This window comes from Fukomys damarensis, unplaced genomic scaffold (genome assembly GCF_012274545.1).
Source record: "Fukomys damarensis isolate Sample0158 unplaced genomic scaffold, DMR_v1.0_HiC HiC_scaffold_29, whole genome shotgun sequence".
Classification (NCBI taxonomy): domain Eukaryota; kingdom Metazoa; phylum Chordata; class Mammalia; order Rodentia; family Bathyergidae; genus Fukomys; species Fukomys damarensis.
Genome location: NW_022900941.1, coordinates 18,342,392 through 18,359,201, shown reverse-complemented (window position 1 = coordinate 18,359,201; position 16,810 = coordinate 18,342,392). Strand labels below are relative to the sequence as shown.

General features: G+C 35.3%; 1 protein-coding gene across 1 annotated transcript in view; it reads left to right on the top strand.

Annotated features, from left to right (window-relative positions):
• Nucleotides 1-16,810, top strand: part of Dars1 (aspartyl-tRNA synthetase 1) — a 74,377-nt gene that overhangs the window by 19,977 nt on the left and 37,590 nt on the right. The window contains exon 4 of the mRNA XM_010606149.2: nucleotides 3,075-3,177. Within this exon, the coding sequence (XP_010604451.1) occupies nucleotides 3,075-3,177 (103 nt within the window). The remainder of the gene's footprint in view (nucleotides 1-3,074; nucleotides 3,178-16,810) is intronic.

Genomic DNA, 16,810 nt, shown 5'->3' with positions numbered 1-16,810 from the left:
ATAGAAGAACTTGGTTTTGAAAATATTTGATAGAGGAGTTTAAGTGGACAATTTTATTTAACAGGAGTCCAGTGCTGACTTTTTTGTTTTGAGCCTTAAAAATACTTTTTTAAGTGAACCAGTAAAGCTCTATAATTTCAAAGTGCTTTAACACTGAAGCTTGGAGACTATACTATTGGAGTCACATATAGTTCTTATCTGCTAATGAACACTACATAAATAATAATTTGAGTGATAATAGAATTTCCATTCTTTAAGGTAATGTTTCCATATTTAATTTCCTTAACATACATTCTAAGAAATGTATTTATTGAGTTGAGAATATTTCTAAGCCTTTTAAAAGGCCCATTCTCCAAAAACACTGTTCAAGTTTACTTTGCAATCAGTAAGTTATGATGGAGTATTTATTTCTTTAAATCTTTGCTCATTTGAGAAGTAAATAATGTCATCACTGTTTGCTTCAACTTATATCACTTTTTTGTTTTGTTTTGTTTTGTTTTTTTGAAACAGGGTCTCACTATGTAGTTGAGACTGACCCGGAACTCACTTTGTAGCCCAGGCTGGTTTTGAACTCACAGCAATCCTGCCTCAGCCTCCGAGTGCTGGAATTACAGGCATGGGCCACCACGCCCAGCTTTATATCACTTTCATTACCAATAATAGTTTGGTTCCTATACTGCTATGATTTTCTGCTTTTCTCTCAAATTATCTGTTCTAATCTATTGGCCATTTATTTATGGGACTCTCCATGTTCTTTTCTCATAAAGCTTTAGATCTTTGTTATTAAATGTATTAACTTTTATGTACATTATGTCATTCAGTAAATCTAAGTACTTTCTTTCATTTATTGTATATAGATGTTCTGTGATTTTCAGATTTAGAAAGTTCTTTATAGTCAACTCTCAGTTCCATTTTTTTGCTGTTTTGGAAGAGGAGTGGAGTAGGGCTTTGCAATCAATTAGGGCACTTCTTACACAAATAAAATAGGGATTATGCTTCATATATGGGTTTTTTGTTTGTTTGTTTGTTTTTTTGGTACCTTGTGCTTGCAAGGCAGGTGGTGGAACCACTGAGCCAAGTCACCAGCCCATATATGGTTTTATTATTTTTCATATTATAGTCTCTTTTGAGTGTCTAGCAAATACTTACCTTAGTATTCTCGACACCCACCATAGTCTTGGAACATAATAACCCGACTACAAAATAGGAATGATAAACATTCCTCAAATAAGTACCCAGTAGTAGTGGTTTGTTAATTACAACAAATGTTAGTTAATAGTTAACATTCTTAATGGGGCTGTCTCTCAACTTTAAACAGAGTATGTAATCCTCATGACTGTAAAAGAAACCTTAAGAAAACCCTGTGAGTAGTATGCTATTATTTTCTTCACTTACAGATGAAGAGTTGCCCTTCCTAGGAAGTGATAGTATACCCCAGGATTTTTATTTCAAAGTCCTTATACTCCTCCCTTCCCCCAGTACCAGGGATTAAAGTCAGGACCTTGTGCTTGCCAGGCAGGTGCAGTGCCACTGAGCTACATCCCAGCCCTGAGGTCCTTACTCTTTACCCAGCCATCAAACTAAATATTTAATGCTACTGCTAACCTATAGACGTTTTCCTGTGCAGACAGTTGGTTGTCTCTGATTACTGGTTTCATCACAGGATAGCTTTGTAATAGTTTTAGGTCTTGGTTGCCTCTGTCTGAGGCTACTAAAATACTCTGACTAAATCCTGGCTTAGCCTACCCCTTTGGCATACACATTTCTTCATTTCTTGCTAGCGTTGTATTCTAAGGGGGATAGTGTCTGGCTGTGGTTTCAGTAGTAGGTCTTAAGATAATGTAATTTTGATCCACCTGCAAGTTCCTCTGTGCCATTTTTAATAATACAGTACCTTCAATCCTTCTGAATTTGTTTATACAATTTTTTTTCTAAGATTTCATTTTGGGACTGGGTCATACTCCGGAGTAAAAGAGAAAATTATTGTCTTTTTTTAATGATAAAAACCTGTCAATCATATATGACTCCAGAGTCAGTGTTGACACTTTGTTTTCAGCCTTTTTTTAAATTCATGATCACTATCTGATTTGCATTTCAAAATACTGTGTGTTGAAAATAATAAGCTGGCTTTCATTTGTCCTTTTTGTACAAAGCTAATGCTTAATGTAAAAGATAATTCTCAGTTTAAAAGTCATAATCTTTTGATGTTTTGCAAGACCATCTGATGAGAAAATGGTCTTGAAGAGACAACTCATTTTTATGAGGAAGTCCTTTTCTAGAATTTGATCAGAGACTTTAAAAAGAGTTTGCTTTAGAGGAAAAGGGATAAATATATCACAAGGATACATACTGATTGAAATCTATTACAAGTCATATTTTTTAGGTTAAAAATAAGTAATGACAGTTCTATGAAAGGAAGGGCAATCAAGAGGCCTGAGTTATGTAAAAATAAGACTGGTTATAAGGTTTGAAGAGAATGAGCTTTCAGACAAAATTATTTGGAGTCTAAAAAATAGACTTAAAGAAGATGAAGGGCTGGGAAGATGATAAGGAATATAAAAGAAGAAAAGAACTAGCATGTCAATCAAAATACTTTGGGTTGCTTCAAAATGTACTTTGCTAGGAATACTACAGGTGGACTACCCCATAAAATGCTTGTGGTCTTGTTATTAAGTACTTTGTTAGTTCTTTTGTGTTGCATCATTGAAGCTTCATGGTAATACAAGCAGTGCTTTTGCCTATAGAGTATAACAACTATTAAATGAATGAATGTTGAAAGTAATCTGAAATTACTTGAAATTTCTTTAATAGTAATTTGCTTGTATTCTCACAAAGAGCATATTAAAAGCATTTTTTATAACTCATTATAGGAACTTGGGTTTTTTTTTAACTATAGCTTGTCAACTGAGTGTCAGTATTTTGGCTGTGGAAACCTGACAGGTGCTTATGTGTATGTGCCTTATGAGTGTAGTCAATTTTGGCTGATTTTAAAGTAAAGAAGTATTTTTCTTCTTTGTAAAAACTGAAGTAATATGTACTTATTAACACACTTGTGTTCTTTCTGTCTTATTCAGGGAAGCAGTGTTTCTTAGTTCTACGTCAGCAGCAGTTTAATGTCCAGGCTCTTGTTGCAGTGGGAGACCACGCAAGCAAGCAGATGGTTAAGTTTGCTGCCAAGTAAGTAAGCAATTATATCCTGTTGTCAGAATAAACAATGGTGGGAACCAAGACTCCCAGGGGTTTGGACCATTTTCATACATTAACATCAATGCTTCGTTTGTTTAAAAATGTAGTTATTTAAATTGTCAGTTCAGTGTTGCTGAATACATTAAACTTACAAAAGAGAAAATGTGGAGCACAGGCTTGAAATTCATTTGGAACTGCTGAAGCAGCACTCTTTACAGACAAGTCACATTTACTTTCAAGTAGAGTAACAAAAGGCCTGGCAGCCTCGACATAGCAGAGCAACTTTATTTTGTTGTTTGTTGAGCTTCCTTTTTTCCCTCCCTCCCCCAGTTTTAGATTTTTATGTTGAGCAACAGGTTTTTTAACAATAATAAAAGTATGTGAAAGAATGTAGTTTTGCAAATAATTTCCTCTGAAGAAAGTAAAATATAGGTTACAGAGTGTTAGAACTTTTTAACACTGACACCCAAACAGTTTAGAGAGAAAAAATAAGACTTGCTTTTTCCCTAGCTCTGAAGGCCTTACAGTCTTGCTCATAGTTCTTGCAGAAACATATTGCTTTGTTCAGCTTGAAAGAGGCAAGATACAGATAAAAAAGGATGGTTGTGCAGTGCATACTGTGGCTTTAAGGATATGACAATAGTTCCCTTGGTAGTTGGTGACATGACTGGTTTTGTTTGCATGTTTTTCTCAATTGGAATTTTATTCCCATAACAATGATCAAAGAAGATATGGAAAATGAATTTCTTTACTTTTTAAGTACTACAGTACTTCATACTTGGTATAAGTGCTTTTTAAACAAATCTAGACCAAGTGCTCTATTTTTCTATCAAGTTTTTTTTAAATCTCTGTTCTTTAGATGTATGCTTTCAAAAATCGGTTATTATAGATGAAATTGTGAATTCTGGAATTACAAAGACACTACAGAATGCTCCAATTTAATTTCCTGATATGTGTGTGGGCCCTTCCTGGTTTTGGATTAGAGATTTATCAAATTCTGTTTTGTCATTTCATAATACCCTGAGGGCATGTTAAAAAATTTTAGTACTGCTGGGTGTGGTGGTACACGCCTGTGATCCCAGCACTCGGAGGCTGAGGCTAGAGGATCACTGCAAGTTAGAGACCAGCCTGGGCTACATGGTGAGTTCCTGGTCAGTCTCAACTACATAGTGAGACCCTGTCTCAAAAAAAACCTCTGTAGGCTGAGGATTTAGCTCAGTGGTTCTGCTGCTTGCCATGTGAGCGCAAGGACCAGAGTTAGATCCCTAGTACCAAAAACATTAGTACTATGAATATCATCTGTTTGATGAATTCAGTATTTTTTAGTACTACTAGTATGGTAGTCCATTTCTCCATTTCTCCTAGTTTGGCAGCCCAGAATTACCCACTTCCTTCATGTCTTCTGACTGTATTTTCTAGTAATTAGGTCTGTTTCATTTCATAGATAGTGTGCTTATGAAATATATTGGTCATCCAGCATTCTAAAGTCAGTGTTTAGCCTATGGATTAGTACATAAATGAGCTTGGTATCTAGAAATAAACTTTATACAGAGAACCTTCTATGAAAAGAAAAAAGGAATGGAATTGTAACTGCGCGGTAGAGTACTTCCCTTTGTAGGCTGTAGGTTTGATTCTAGCACCACTACCCCCACAAAAGAAAACCACAGACATGTTTTCTAAATTATATTTAATATACTAAAACTATTTGAAAAAGGTCAACCCCAAATAATCTTTACAATTTACAATTTTAGTGTTGTATATATCAACTTGGTTTTGCAAACTGATGCTGTATATGAAACTGAGTTTTATGGTGCCTTTAAATTGCGTTTATAACCTCAGAGTTTCATTCCTAAAAAAAAAAAAAAGCTTCCAGACCTCATCTTTTTGGTTTTTGGTTTTTTTGAGACAGGGTCTCACTATGTCGTTGAGACTGTGAGACTGACCTGGAACTCACTATGTAGCCCAGGCTGGTCTCAAACTCACAGCGATCCTCCTGTCTCAGCCTCCCGAGTGCTGGGATTACAGGCTTGCGCCACCACACCCAGCTCAAGTCTTTTGATAGTGCCATTTACAGCCAGTCACAGTGGCACATGCCTGTTTACCTCAGCTACTTAAGACACTGAGTATCACAAGTTCAAGGCCAGCCTGGACAACTTGGTGAGACTGTCTCAAAAAGGGAAAGAAGAGGAGGACTGGTGATGTAGTTCAGTGATAGAGTGCTTGCATAGCACCCATGGGTTCAATCCCAGTACTGGAAAAAACACAACCAAGTCTCATATACCTTTAATATTCACTGAGAGGCATTATACTGACAAGAGACAGTCAATCCTTGTGATGTCTTTAGAAGTAGATACACTAAAGTAGCCTACAAATAAACTAGTTTCATTATTTTGGATCCTCTGGAAAACTCCTAGAACTTGACAAAGAAACAACCAAAGTATCAAGCAAAATTTACTAGCTGGAATAACTACTTGCAAAGGATCATCAAAAAGAACTGAATTGAATGATATCCTCGCCATATATATTTTTTTTTTCTTTGAGTTTATTGGTGCTTTTTAAGTATACAGTACAGTTACATTTGTTATTTGGATCTTGTATCTTTACATAACAGCTCTTGGTTCTTGTTTTTTTCCCCATACCCCTGCCCTCCCTTCACACCCCCCCCCACCTTTTGTAGTACCAGGGATTGAACTCAGGACCTTGCGCTTGCAAGGCAGGCAGTGGCACCACTGAGCTAAATCCCCATCCCCACAATATATTTTTTAAAGAAAGGCCAGGCTTTCATTGAAATGTAATGATTTAAGGGTAATCTTTCTTTCAGACAAAGGAAGAGTTAGTCCTGATTTCTGGTTTTTTTGTTTGTTTGTTTTGGTTTCTTGTTGTTGTTGTTGTTGTTGTTGTTGTTGTTGTTTGTTGTTGTTGTTTGTACCAGGAATTGAACTTTACACTTCTGAGGCAAATGGCAACGCCACTGAGCTACATCTCCAGCCCTTGATTTAGTAATTTCTAAAGTTAAACTTAAGACCTAGGTGGGCCAGGGATGTAGTTCATTGGTGCCATACCTGCCTGGCAAGCTCAAGGTCCTGAGTTTGATCCTTGGTACAGCACACACACACACACAAAAACCTAGGTAATTCAGATTTAACAAATAAATTGGAGCTTAGTTTTGTTTTTGTTTTTTTTGTTTTGTTTTGTTTTTTAAGGAACATATAGCTATTTTTAGTCCCTTAAAAATCAGACTTTATACCTGGTACTGGCAAAAAAATCAAACTTTATACAGTTAGCAATGTGTGGGAAAGGGCCGAGCTATTGCAAATTATAAAGCCTTTGGCTGGTTATATGGAAATGAATGGAGCCAATTTATACAATAGATTTAACATGTGATACTTAGATTTTAATTATATAACTTCTGGCACTCATATGCTAAGGAATCAAGCCAGAGTTATTGAAAGTGCATGTGTTAATGGCTTTTGTTACCTTATAAAAAGAGAAGATTCTCATGACTGAACAGTGTGTTTCGTTTAAAGTGAGTGCTCATTGGCTTCATCGTGAAATTAAAGATTAAGGTAGTTTTCATACAGGTAACTTTGAATTCACATAATCTGACAGTATTGTAATTCTCATAGTTGTATAAAAGAAGAGTATAAGGAGTAAGTTTTCTTGTTGAATAACATTAAAAAGAATTTCTTTAAATATAAACACATAAAAAGAATTTTTATAAACCACTATGGTATTTGTTCACTTATTGTACTATATTGCAAAAATGTTAACTTGTTTTTAAGGATGGTGGATAATCCAATTTTCACATAAGGCAACAATGAAAATAATCCTTTTTTTACTAAAAATTTAAAAACATTTGAGAGTAAAACCTGCTATTTGTCTCTGCAAATGAATTTTTTACACATTTGGCTTCAAAAATTTTTGTAGTGTTCTTTATAATTTTTCCCACACATAAGTTAGAACAAAATAGTGCAGTTGTTAATTAAACTAATATTCATAGAGGGTTATGTGCTTTTCGTATACCCTCTTCAAGCTCATATTATATTTGCCAAAAGTTTCTTTTCCAATCCTGGTTTTTGTAGTCTTTAATGGCTTTCTGTTTCCAATTCTATCTAGTGTCCTGCCTGCGGGTTCCCTCTACACTGTTATTTACCCCTATTTCTCAATATTTACGCTTTGGGTTGGGCAAACTCCCCATACCTGTAGTGACTTCTCTTCTGACTTTACTTCATATTTTAATTATAGCATTTGCTTTTATTCAATAAATTCTCATTCTTTGTCACTTCATTTAATCCCATATCCTTCATGACCATTATTGATTGATTTCTCTGTTCATTTCTTAAGGATCCAAATATACATATTCTTAGGGAGGTGGAAATTTTCTCTATATACTTTTAAAATTTTAGTATGTTTTGATGATAATTCTTAAACTATGTAAGTGTTATTCCACATTGTCTTGAAGGCCAATTTATAGCCAAGATCTGCCATGTGACTCAGAGTTGCCATTAGCACTTACTGTTGTATTTACAATTGTATTTGTGCCATTTAAAGCCAAATGATATGTTTCTTTCTTTCTTTTTTTTTTTTTTTTTTTTTTGGTACCGGGGATCGAACTCAGGTCCTTGAGCTTGTGAAGCAGGTGCCAAAACCACTGAGCTGAATTCCCAGCTCCAAATTAAATGTTTTTGTATAAATGGAGGCTTCACAGCAGCTTAGAGACTTGACAAGTTGGTTTACCAGGTTTAATTAATACTAGAGAGACATATGAACTCAGAAAACTGTTACCATTCAAGCCAGATGGATTGAGTCCTATTCTTGTCTCTACAGGGCAGCAGATCACTAATAGTTTAGTAGTTTCCATGCAAGACAAAAAAGTTTCTTTTTCCAGTGTTACAAATTAGACATTTGATGCAAATTTTAGTTACCAGTGCTACATTAACTTTCTCATGAACAGCATAGTTTTATAACATGATCAGTTGATATATTAAATTGTCATTTTGGATTGTTTACAGAAGTTTGCATAATTAGGCCACATTATCCTGAGCGAGCCACAAAATTATTGTTTTATGTAATTATGAGTAAGCATTCTTTACTAGCATTAAAGTAAAAAACAGAAATGCATTAACTATAGAACTGACATGGAGGCTACAGCTTTCTACAGTAAACCAAACGTCAGCAGTTTAGTATTAGTAAAACTTCAGTATTGTAAAATTTTTTTAAGGTTTCTTCAAAAATTCATTTTATTTTACTCGCAAGCTCAAGGTCCTGAGTTCGATCCCCAGTACCAAAAAAAAATGTTTTTTCATTTTATTTTAAAGTTATGAGCTATAATTAAAAAATACGTACCAATTTTACCCTTGAAGGTATTTAATATGATAAAACTAAGTTATAACTGAAGGTCTGACATATTTTTGTTCTAATAGAGAAAGCCTTTATACTAGTTTTAGAACCATGCCATATTAAATAGTTCATACTTCTTATCTGATTTATTTTACACTAAAATTTTTTGAAGTTTTGGTGAAGAAAACTGAGTCATAAAATAAGTCATTAGAGAACCACTAGGATAATTTGGAGTACCTTTAATTTTGCCAAGCACCAGTGAGCACCTGGGTCTGATAGAGAACCAGAGAACACAGAGACTTGGCTCTTTACTAAGTTGTGACCATGGTCTCAATTGAATCTTCTTTAGCTTCTTCTGAACTCTGTTCCACCAAAATTCAACTTTCAGACTTTGTATTTTTTGCCTTATGTGAAATGTTCTTACTATTTAAGAAACTTAACTGTATTCAATGTAGACAGCCTGGGAGATCACTTTTCCTGGAACATCAGGCTCTGCCCCATGGTGTGCAGTCCCTTTCCACAGCAATAGAAATAGAGCTGGGCTTTGTGTCTGCATCTCATAGTCCCCTGTCTCAAGAGTTCTTCAATGACTGAGAAGATAAACCTTGCAGAAAATACTGTCTAGTATACTAAAATTTTTAAATGAGGAATTTAAGAATCTAATCTTACATGTATTTTACAAAAGGAAAGAAACAATCTACAATTAAAATTCAGTGTAGTAACTGCTATTGCTGTATCTTGGCAAGCTTTCCAAAGTCCATCATGAATCTTTATATTTATTTGGGTTTCTCTTCCTTATTAGTCCACCAGCATCCTTCACATCTACTGTTCAGGAAAATAACAGATTTACTTACAATAACAGCAGTAATAACTGTTATTTTTATATTCTAAGATAGAGCTAGTAAATGCTCTACTAAGATTTTTTCACCTGATCCTCACGGCAGCTGTATGAGGTATGGACACTTTTAGGTTTTGAGTTTGGGGATTTTTAATATTTATGTAGTGGGTGTTTCTTTTGGTCTTTTCTACAGTTGAGTTTTGAAATATTAAAAGACCTATTTTGAAATATTAAAAGTTGAGAAGTTCTAGCCTTTAGTTTACAAAATGTCCTAAGGTTGAAATAGGTTGTTTTACTAAAAATCATCTTATTTTTCTGACTGATAGTATTCTGTTCCTTCTATCCTGAGTCTTAACCCTTATTCTAAATATCTTCAAGCATTATTTTTCTTTCGCTGTCTTTACCATCGCTTCTTTTAACAACTTACTGCTGTTGCCTCTTAGAACGTCACCATTTTAAAACTCCAGTAGCCATACTGTCTGTCTACAGTTTTTACCAGTCCCAAACCTCCTGATCTTCTAATTAGGTTTAGCCAAGACTTAGTCTTGGACTGGATATGTAGTTGAGTAGTAGAACACTTGCCTAGTATGCATAAGACCTAGTATGCAGAAAAAAAATTTTAAAGTTTTTTCTTTAAAAAGACATCTAGTCTTTTTATAAGTCTTCCTATTTTTCTGCCAGAATTTTTAGCCTCCTCTTGACCTTACACTACTCTGTGTTCCAGAGCTAAAACTACTGTCATTGTACCCACTGTTGCCCATCTCTGTTTCTCTTGCCCTGCAAACACCTAGAACTCCTCTGCTCCTCTCATTCTCAGTGCCATAATCTCACAATGAGGTTTGACAATATTTTATGGGAGTTGTGGTGTAATGATTTGATTTCCATTCCTCAGCTGAGCCCAGTAGTATGTATTTTACCTTTATAATGAAAATCAAGGTTTATAGACAACCTCTATTTTCATTATTTCACTGAACTCTTCGGGATCTTTGTTCTTTGTCCTTTAATTTCTAAGCATAATTACAAAGGAAAATTTGAAAACTCTTTGAGTTCTATTACATAATAGTAACTTTCTATTATGATTAAAAACAGCATATGGCCAACAACATTCAAACCAATTTGGTGGATTCTGTTGCTTAAATAAAGTAAAAAATCCTTATTTATAAGTTAGAAAATTGAGGGCCAGTGAACCATGAGGTGATTCAGAAGAATATTTTCTAACATTCTCTTTGGGAAGCCAGCTGCTTAGTGAGACAACTAACCATTCTGTCAGAATCGTTTGAGAAAAAGTATAGAAGAAGCATGTCCATGAGAAAAAGGCCATTTGTAATCCCCACTTAATTTTCATTTTGACTTGGATCAATTTTTATATATGAAATGCTTTCAATTATCTTTAAGGCCTGGTTATTATCTAGATGTTTCCACTTTGAAAATTACTACCGTAAAAACACTGGACATTAAGACATGTGAACTCATACACAACAAAGTGGGAAAAATAATGGTATTTATATGTTAATTCCATGAAGCCCTACATTTAACTCTATTCCCTCTGGCCATATACCAGGTGGAAAAAAGCTAGGTCTCCACTATTAAAATATCAAATCAGGTAGTTCCAGCTGGGGTTTCCTAATCATTTAAAAAAGCAAACTATGAGGTCACTGTTAATATCTTAAGTAGATCGTGATCTTAGCATTTACTTTAGACATTAAAACTGAGGTGCTTATCTTTTCCCTGACTAGACTGACCCACTAACAGTTTTTAGCTTTCAAGTTCAGAGGCACATTGGCATTTTAAGTTTAATATGGTATCAGATGTTTCCCCCTAAATTATCTAAGAATATACAATTCATCAATATGCTAATCCAAAAAGTTGACTTCTAATTGGATTTAAGTGCCACAAGGCTATTCAACACATTATTTTAATCAATGTGTTAGATCAATTTTCTCTTGGCTGAATGCATATAAAATAAAGCAACTAAATGAGTTACATAGGGAGGTTGACACATCTATAGAGATTTTTAAGAGGTGATTCTTAATTGTATATCTGAAATGGTTTGAGGTCTTTAAGTGAAATTTATCTGGAAGCAAAATGAGATACCTATCTAGGCAAGTGTTTCTGAATCTTTGTCTTTTGTTGATATTAATTTCAATGTAATTCATAGGTGATATTGGAGTTGAGGCAAAAAGTTACTCCCTTTTTTTTTTTTTATTTTTTTAGCCGAATTTAGCTCAGTGGCAGTGCACCTGCCCTGCCAAGCGCAAAGTCCTGAGTTCAATCAAAAACAATTATTTTTTTATTTAGTGCCATTGAAAATCATAGAGTAGTTGGTATTACAGTTGAGACTTGTAAAGTGTGATGTTTTTTAAGGCAGCTCTTGGAGGCCTTTTTGTATTGACTGCTATGGGGGACAGCGATAAATGTAAACACAAATTTTAAAGTTCTTTTAACAAGTTTTCATGTTTAAGGCTAAAGTTATAGTAACTTCTGTAATGGGCTGCAATTAATGTAAATATAATTTTTAAGTTAAAAATTATATATTGTTATTTGTGCTGATACAACTCTTCCCCCAAACACAGATTTTTGATTCTGAAAATAAGACCAACTCAATACCATTATTATATAGATATGTGTTTATTTTATTTTTCTTCCTAGTAGTCATTGAGGTTAAGTGATTTATTGGAATCTGGTAAGCCACAAATGTTCTTCATTCTCTAGTGAGTCACCTAGCTACACACTAGCTTTGTTTATTTTCTTTCCTTTTTAGATCTCACCTAAAAATAGTTATTTCATTACTTGGTAGGTTGAAATTTCAGTTTGCTACATTGTCTATTTGATCTGGACAATAGCAAAAATTGTACTTAATAAGTCTCATCAATTTCATCTTTTATTTAGCACCTGGTCTGGTCTAGGCATTCTGCTGGGCTTGGGTATATAGAGATTTATGTAAGATACATATGTATCATACAAGAAACTTAATTTTGTGAGAGGGAAATGTAGATCAAAACTACATACAGTGGATCCTTGACTTACAAACTGGATTGGTTCCCAAGGGCTGGTTGTAATTCAAGTTGGTTGGATGTCAATACACCTGAGATCTAGATGTTTAGCTGAGTACTCCCTATGGATAACGAGAGGCAGATTAATCTTCCATTAACCTGTTAACCCAAGTTGGTTGTATGTCAGGCTAGTCATAACTTGAGGGTCCACTATATAAAGACATATTGCACATTCTGTGAGGCCCAAAGGGAGATGTGGATATACCCTTGGATAAGTTACTGAACATAATTTTCACAGTTATATTGTTACGTATTGCGGCTCTTTGAACAGTTGCACCTGCATGCTTAATAGCTCTTTGTTGCAACAGTATTTATTAGAGAAGAAACAACTGTATGCAGCCCATCTGGTTCAAGGTTGAGAACTAAAGATGCATTTAAAATGTGGGTACAGTGATGGATGTCTGTAATCCCAGGACTGAGGGAAGCTGAGACAAAAGATTCACAAGTAAAGTCCCACCTGGGCAGTTTGATGAGATCATGTCTCCAAAAAAAAAAAAGTTGTGTAGCTCAGTGTTAGAGCACCTCTGTGTCCAATCTCCAGTACTGCAAAAGGAAAAAGGCTCCTATGGTGTAGCTCAGGGGTAGAGGGCTTGCTTGCCGAAGGCCCTGAGTTCGATCATAAGCACTACCAAAGAAAAAAAGGAAGAAGAAAAAAAAAAAGATGTGCTTAGAAAATAAGTCTAAAATCTAGTGTTAATATTATAGGATTATTCTTCTAGGTCAAAAATTATCTTAAATTATGACTTCCTGATTTATACAAAGATTCTACTGAGACCAGTAACATCAGGACATCAAAACACATCAGTGTTACAGTGTTATTGGGGAAAGTAACAACACAGTTGGAAGTTTGGAAAACTATCAACAGAAGACTGTATTCCATTGTCTGTCATAAACTGTAAAGGGACTTTGCCCCTGGTGAGCTTTTAAAAATAAGAATGTATTATTTCAGAGTCAACTAAAGATACTTTCTGAGGTATTTAAATGTAGTGCTCATTTGTGAGTCCGTAACAACTATTTAGTGGAATTAGCAAATAACCTTACTAGCTATGTGATGACAGGCTAAATACCATATTAAACCTCTTAGAGTCTCGGTTTTCTCATCTGTAAAATGGTGGTAATTTATACTTTTTTTTTTTGGTACTGGGGATTGAACTGGGTACCTTGCACTTGCTTGTGAGGCAGGCAGCGGAACCACTGAGTTAAATCCCCAGCCTGGTAATTTATACCTTGTAGGCACTTGTGAAATTGTTCAGTGATAATAGGGACAATTCCATTTTAGGGGATTCTATATTAGGATCACTTTCATTCAAGTTATAAAAATAAGTGTGTTAGCTTCAACATGAAAAAATGAGCAAAACTACCACAGAAGAGTGACACAGTTTTATAAAGTACTACTTATTTTCTACAAATGAGAAAAAACGTGGAGGAGTATGGACCAAATAGGAAACACTGGGGGAAAAAAAAGTGATTGTATTAACATTTGAATTCTGAGGTGGAGGGAAGGTATAAAAAAAAAAAGAATTGAGATGTGTTCTATACATGTACCAGTTGCCTGCAATGCATGTAATCATTATGTCCTGCAAACACTTACTCTTTAAAATTTTTGAAGTCTGAATAATAGATAAGAAAAATAAATTTTTAGGGCTGGGGATTTAGCTCAATGGTTCTGGCACCTGCCTTGCAAGCACAAGGACCCAGTTGGGGGGGCACATTTTTAAAGAATATTTTAAAAATGTTTCTCCAAAATTGATAAAAATCATTAGAACAAAGCTTGTCATTTCTCATCAATCACTGATTAGGGTCAGTCTGGATTAGAGGTGACTCATTCTGCATTGTATTCCAAGAGAACTTTCTAGGGTTAGCTCTTCACACTTGGACTCAGCAAAAAACAGGTAAAAATTGCTTTTTCCAAACACTTATTTCTTCATTATTTGTGTGCAAGATGGTGAATTCTTTGAAGTTGTTTGCTGTTAAAGATATTTTTTTCACCTGTCTCGGATTCAGAAGTACCTTCACCAGTGACTTTGGAATCATCTACTCCATTAATAGCCTATTATGGCTTGTATCTGAATGTCTCCCCAAAGCGTCAGGTAAACAGGTGGAGCTCTTCAGGGGTGGCTGGATCTAGGGTGTGTGATAATGCAGTTAAGGATGTGATGCTGGGATTAAGGAGGGCCTAGCCTGGGTGTGGATGGTACCACCCAAAAGGCAGGTAGCCTGGAAGAGATAAAAGGGATAGGCAGGCTGCTGCTACTGTCAGTGGTTGCTTCCTTCACCCTGCCCTGCTTTGCCATGCACTTGTTTTCCTCCTTGATGTACCTCTGCCGTGCCACTTTGCTCAAAGCCAGCAGACTATGTAGAGAGGTATGACACCTGTACAAACTGTGAGCTGAATTAAACCTTTCCTCCTTTAACATTGGGTGTTGGGTATTTTTTATCAGTGACAAGAAAAGTAATTAAGACACACACCTTTCTCAGTATTTATGATTTTTGGTCTTGACACCTGCAGTGTCTGAAGTATGAATTGCATACAATGACCCATTAAAGGAAAGAAAAGTAGATCTGGGGATTTAGCTCAGTGGTTCTGCCACCTGCCTCACAAGCGCAAGGTCCAGAGTTCAATCCCTGGAACCAAAAAAAAAGGAAAGAAAAGTAAACAATCTTCCTGCATCCTATCCTGGTCTTTTCTTTCTTCTTTTATCCGAAAGGATGAGGAATGTGTCTTTTCATTAGGGCCTATCATTGGATTACATCTCAGTTTACATACCACCTATGTGTGTGAAGTTTCTGAAAGATTGATTATTGTGTTGCATCAATGAAAAGGAGCTAATGTTGGTACCCTTACTCTTTGGTTCATTGTCAGAGTCTTGTAAACAATTTCATTTTACTATACCTAGTTAAATGGTTTTATAGCTAGCATTATATTTGAATAAACTGACCCACAGACGATGAACAAGTTACTTAAAAGGATTTCTACAAAGAAACCACAGATTGAAAATAAAACCAAAAATATAAACACAAACAGGAAAATGTTAATGATGACACTTCCTACTCACACAGTGAGATCTTTTTTTAAATTTAATATATTTTTATTGGTACATTTTAGGTATACAGTACAGTTACATTCATCATTGGGATCTTGTACCTTTACATGACATATCTTGATTTATTCTTTCTCCATTCCCCTAGCCTCCCTTCCCCCTTCCACTCTTCCCATTTACAAAGACTTTGTTTCCATTTTTTTTCCTCCTCTTGTTTAACTTTTTCCATCTTACCTTTCTCCTACCCACCCCATTTCCCCAACACCTTTAGACCTTTTCTTTTTATTATACAATATCAGTTATACATTTTGATCCTTATTTATACTTTATCACACCAGAGAAACTACAGTATATTTATTTACACATGTGTTTCCTATTAATTTCAATTCAGAGTATTCCTCAGTGTGCATCTACTTAGCTATAAGTATCTCTAGTTTCTCATTTATGGCTGAGTAGTACTCCATTTGTTTGTTTGTTTGTTTGTTTATTTGGTTCCAGGGATCGAACTTGGGTCCTTCTGCTTGTGAAGCAGGCGGCCAAACCACTGAGCTAAATCCCTGGCCCTCCATTTTATTTTTTTGAAAACCACATCTTCTTTATCCAATCTCCAGTTGATAGCAGTTGGGCTGTTTCCAAGTTTCAGCTATTACAAATTGTGCCACTATAAACATGAGTGCATATATTACTATGGTATGATTCTCTTAAATCCTTTGGGAAGATATCCAGCAGGGGAATAGCTGGGTCAAATGGGACTTCCAATCCTAGTTGTTTAAGATAGCTCCATATTGATTTCTACATTGGTTGCACCAGTCTGCACTTCCACCAACAATGAAGAAGGGTTCCTTTCTCCCCAGACCCCTGACAATATTTGTTATTGGTTGATTTCTCTCTCTCTCTCTCTCTCTTTTTTTTTTTTTTCCTTGGTGGTACCAGGGATTGAACTCCGGTCCTTGTGCTTGCAAGGCAGGCAGTGGAACCACTGAGGTAAATCTGTGGCCCAATTGGTTGATTTCTTGATAGCAGCCATTCTTTCTGGGATGAGATGGAATCTCAGTGTTGTTTCCATTTGCATCTCTCGAATAACCAATGATGTTGAACATTTTTTCATTATTTATTTGCTGCTTTTACTTCTTTGAGAAATGTCTTTGCATTTCAGATGCCCATTTTTTAATTAGGTCTTTATATTTGGGGGGCCTGATTTTTTTGAATTCTTTATATATTTTGGATAGTAGACCTTGGTAAAAATTTGTCCCACATATGTAAGTTATCTCTTAGCTCTGTTGGTGGTTTCTTTTGCAGTGCAGAAGCTTTTTAAAAAGGTGAGATCCCAGTTGTTGACTCTTTGTGCTAGT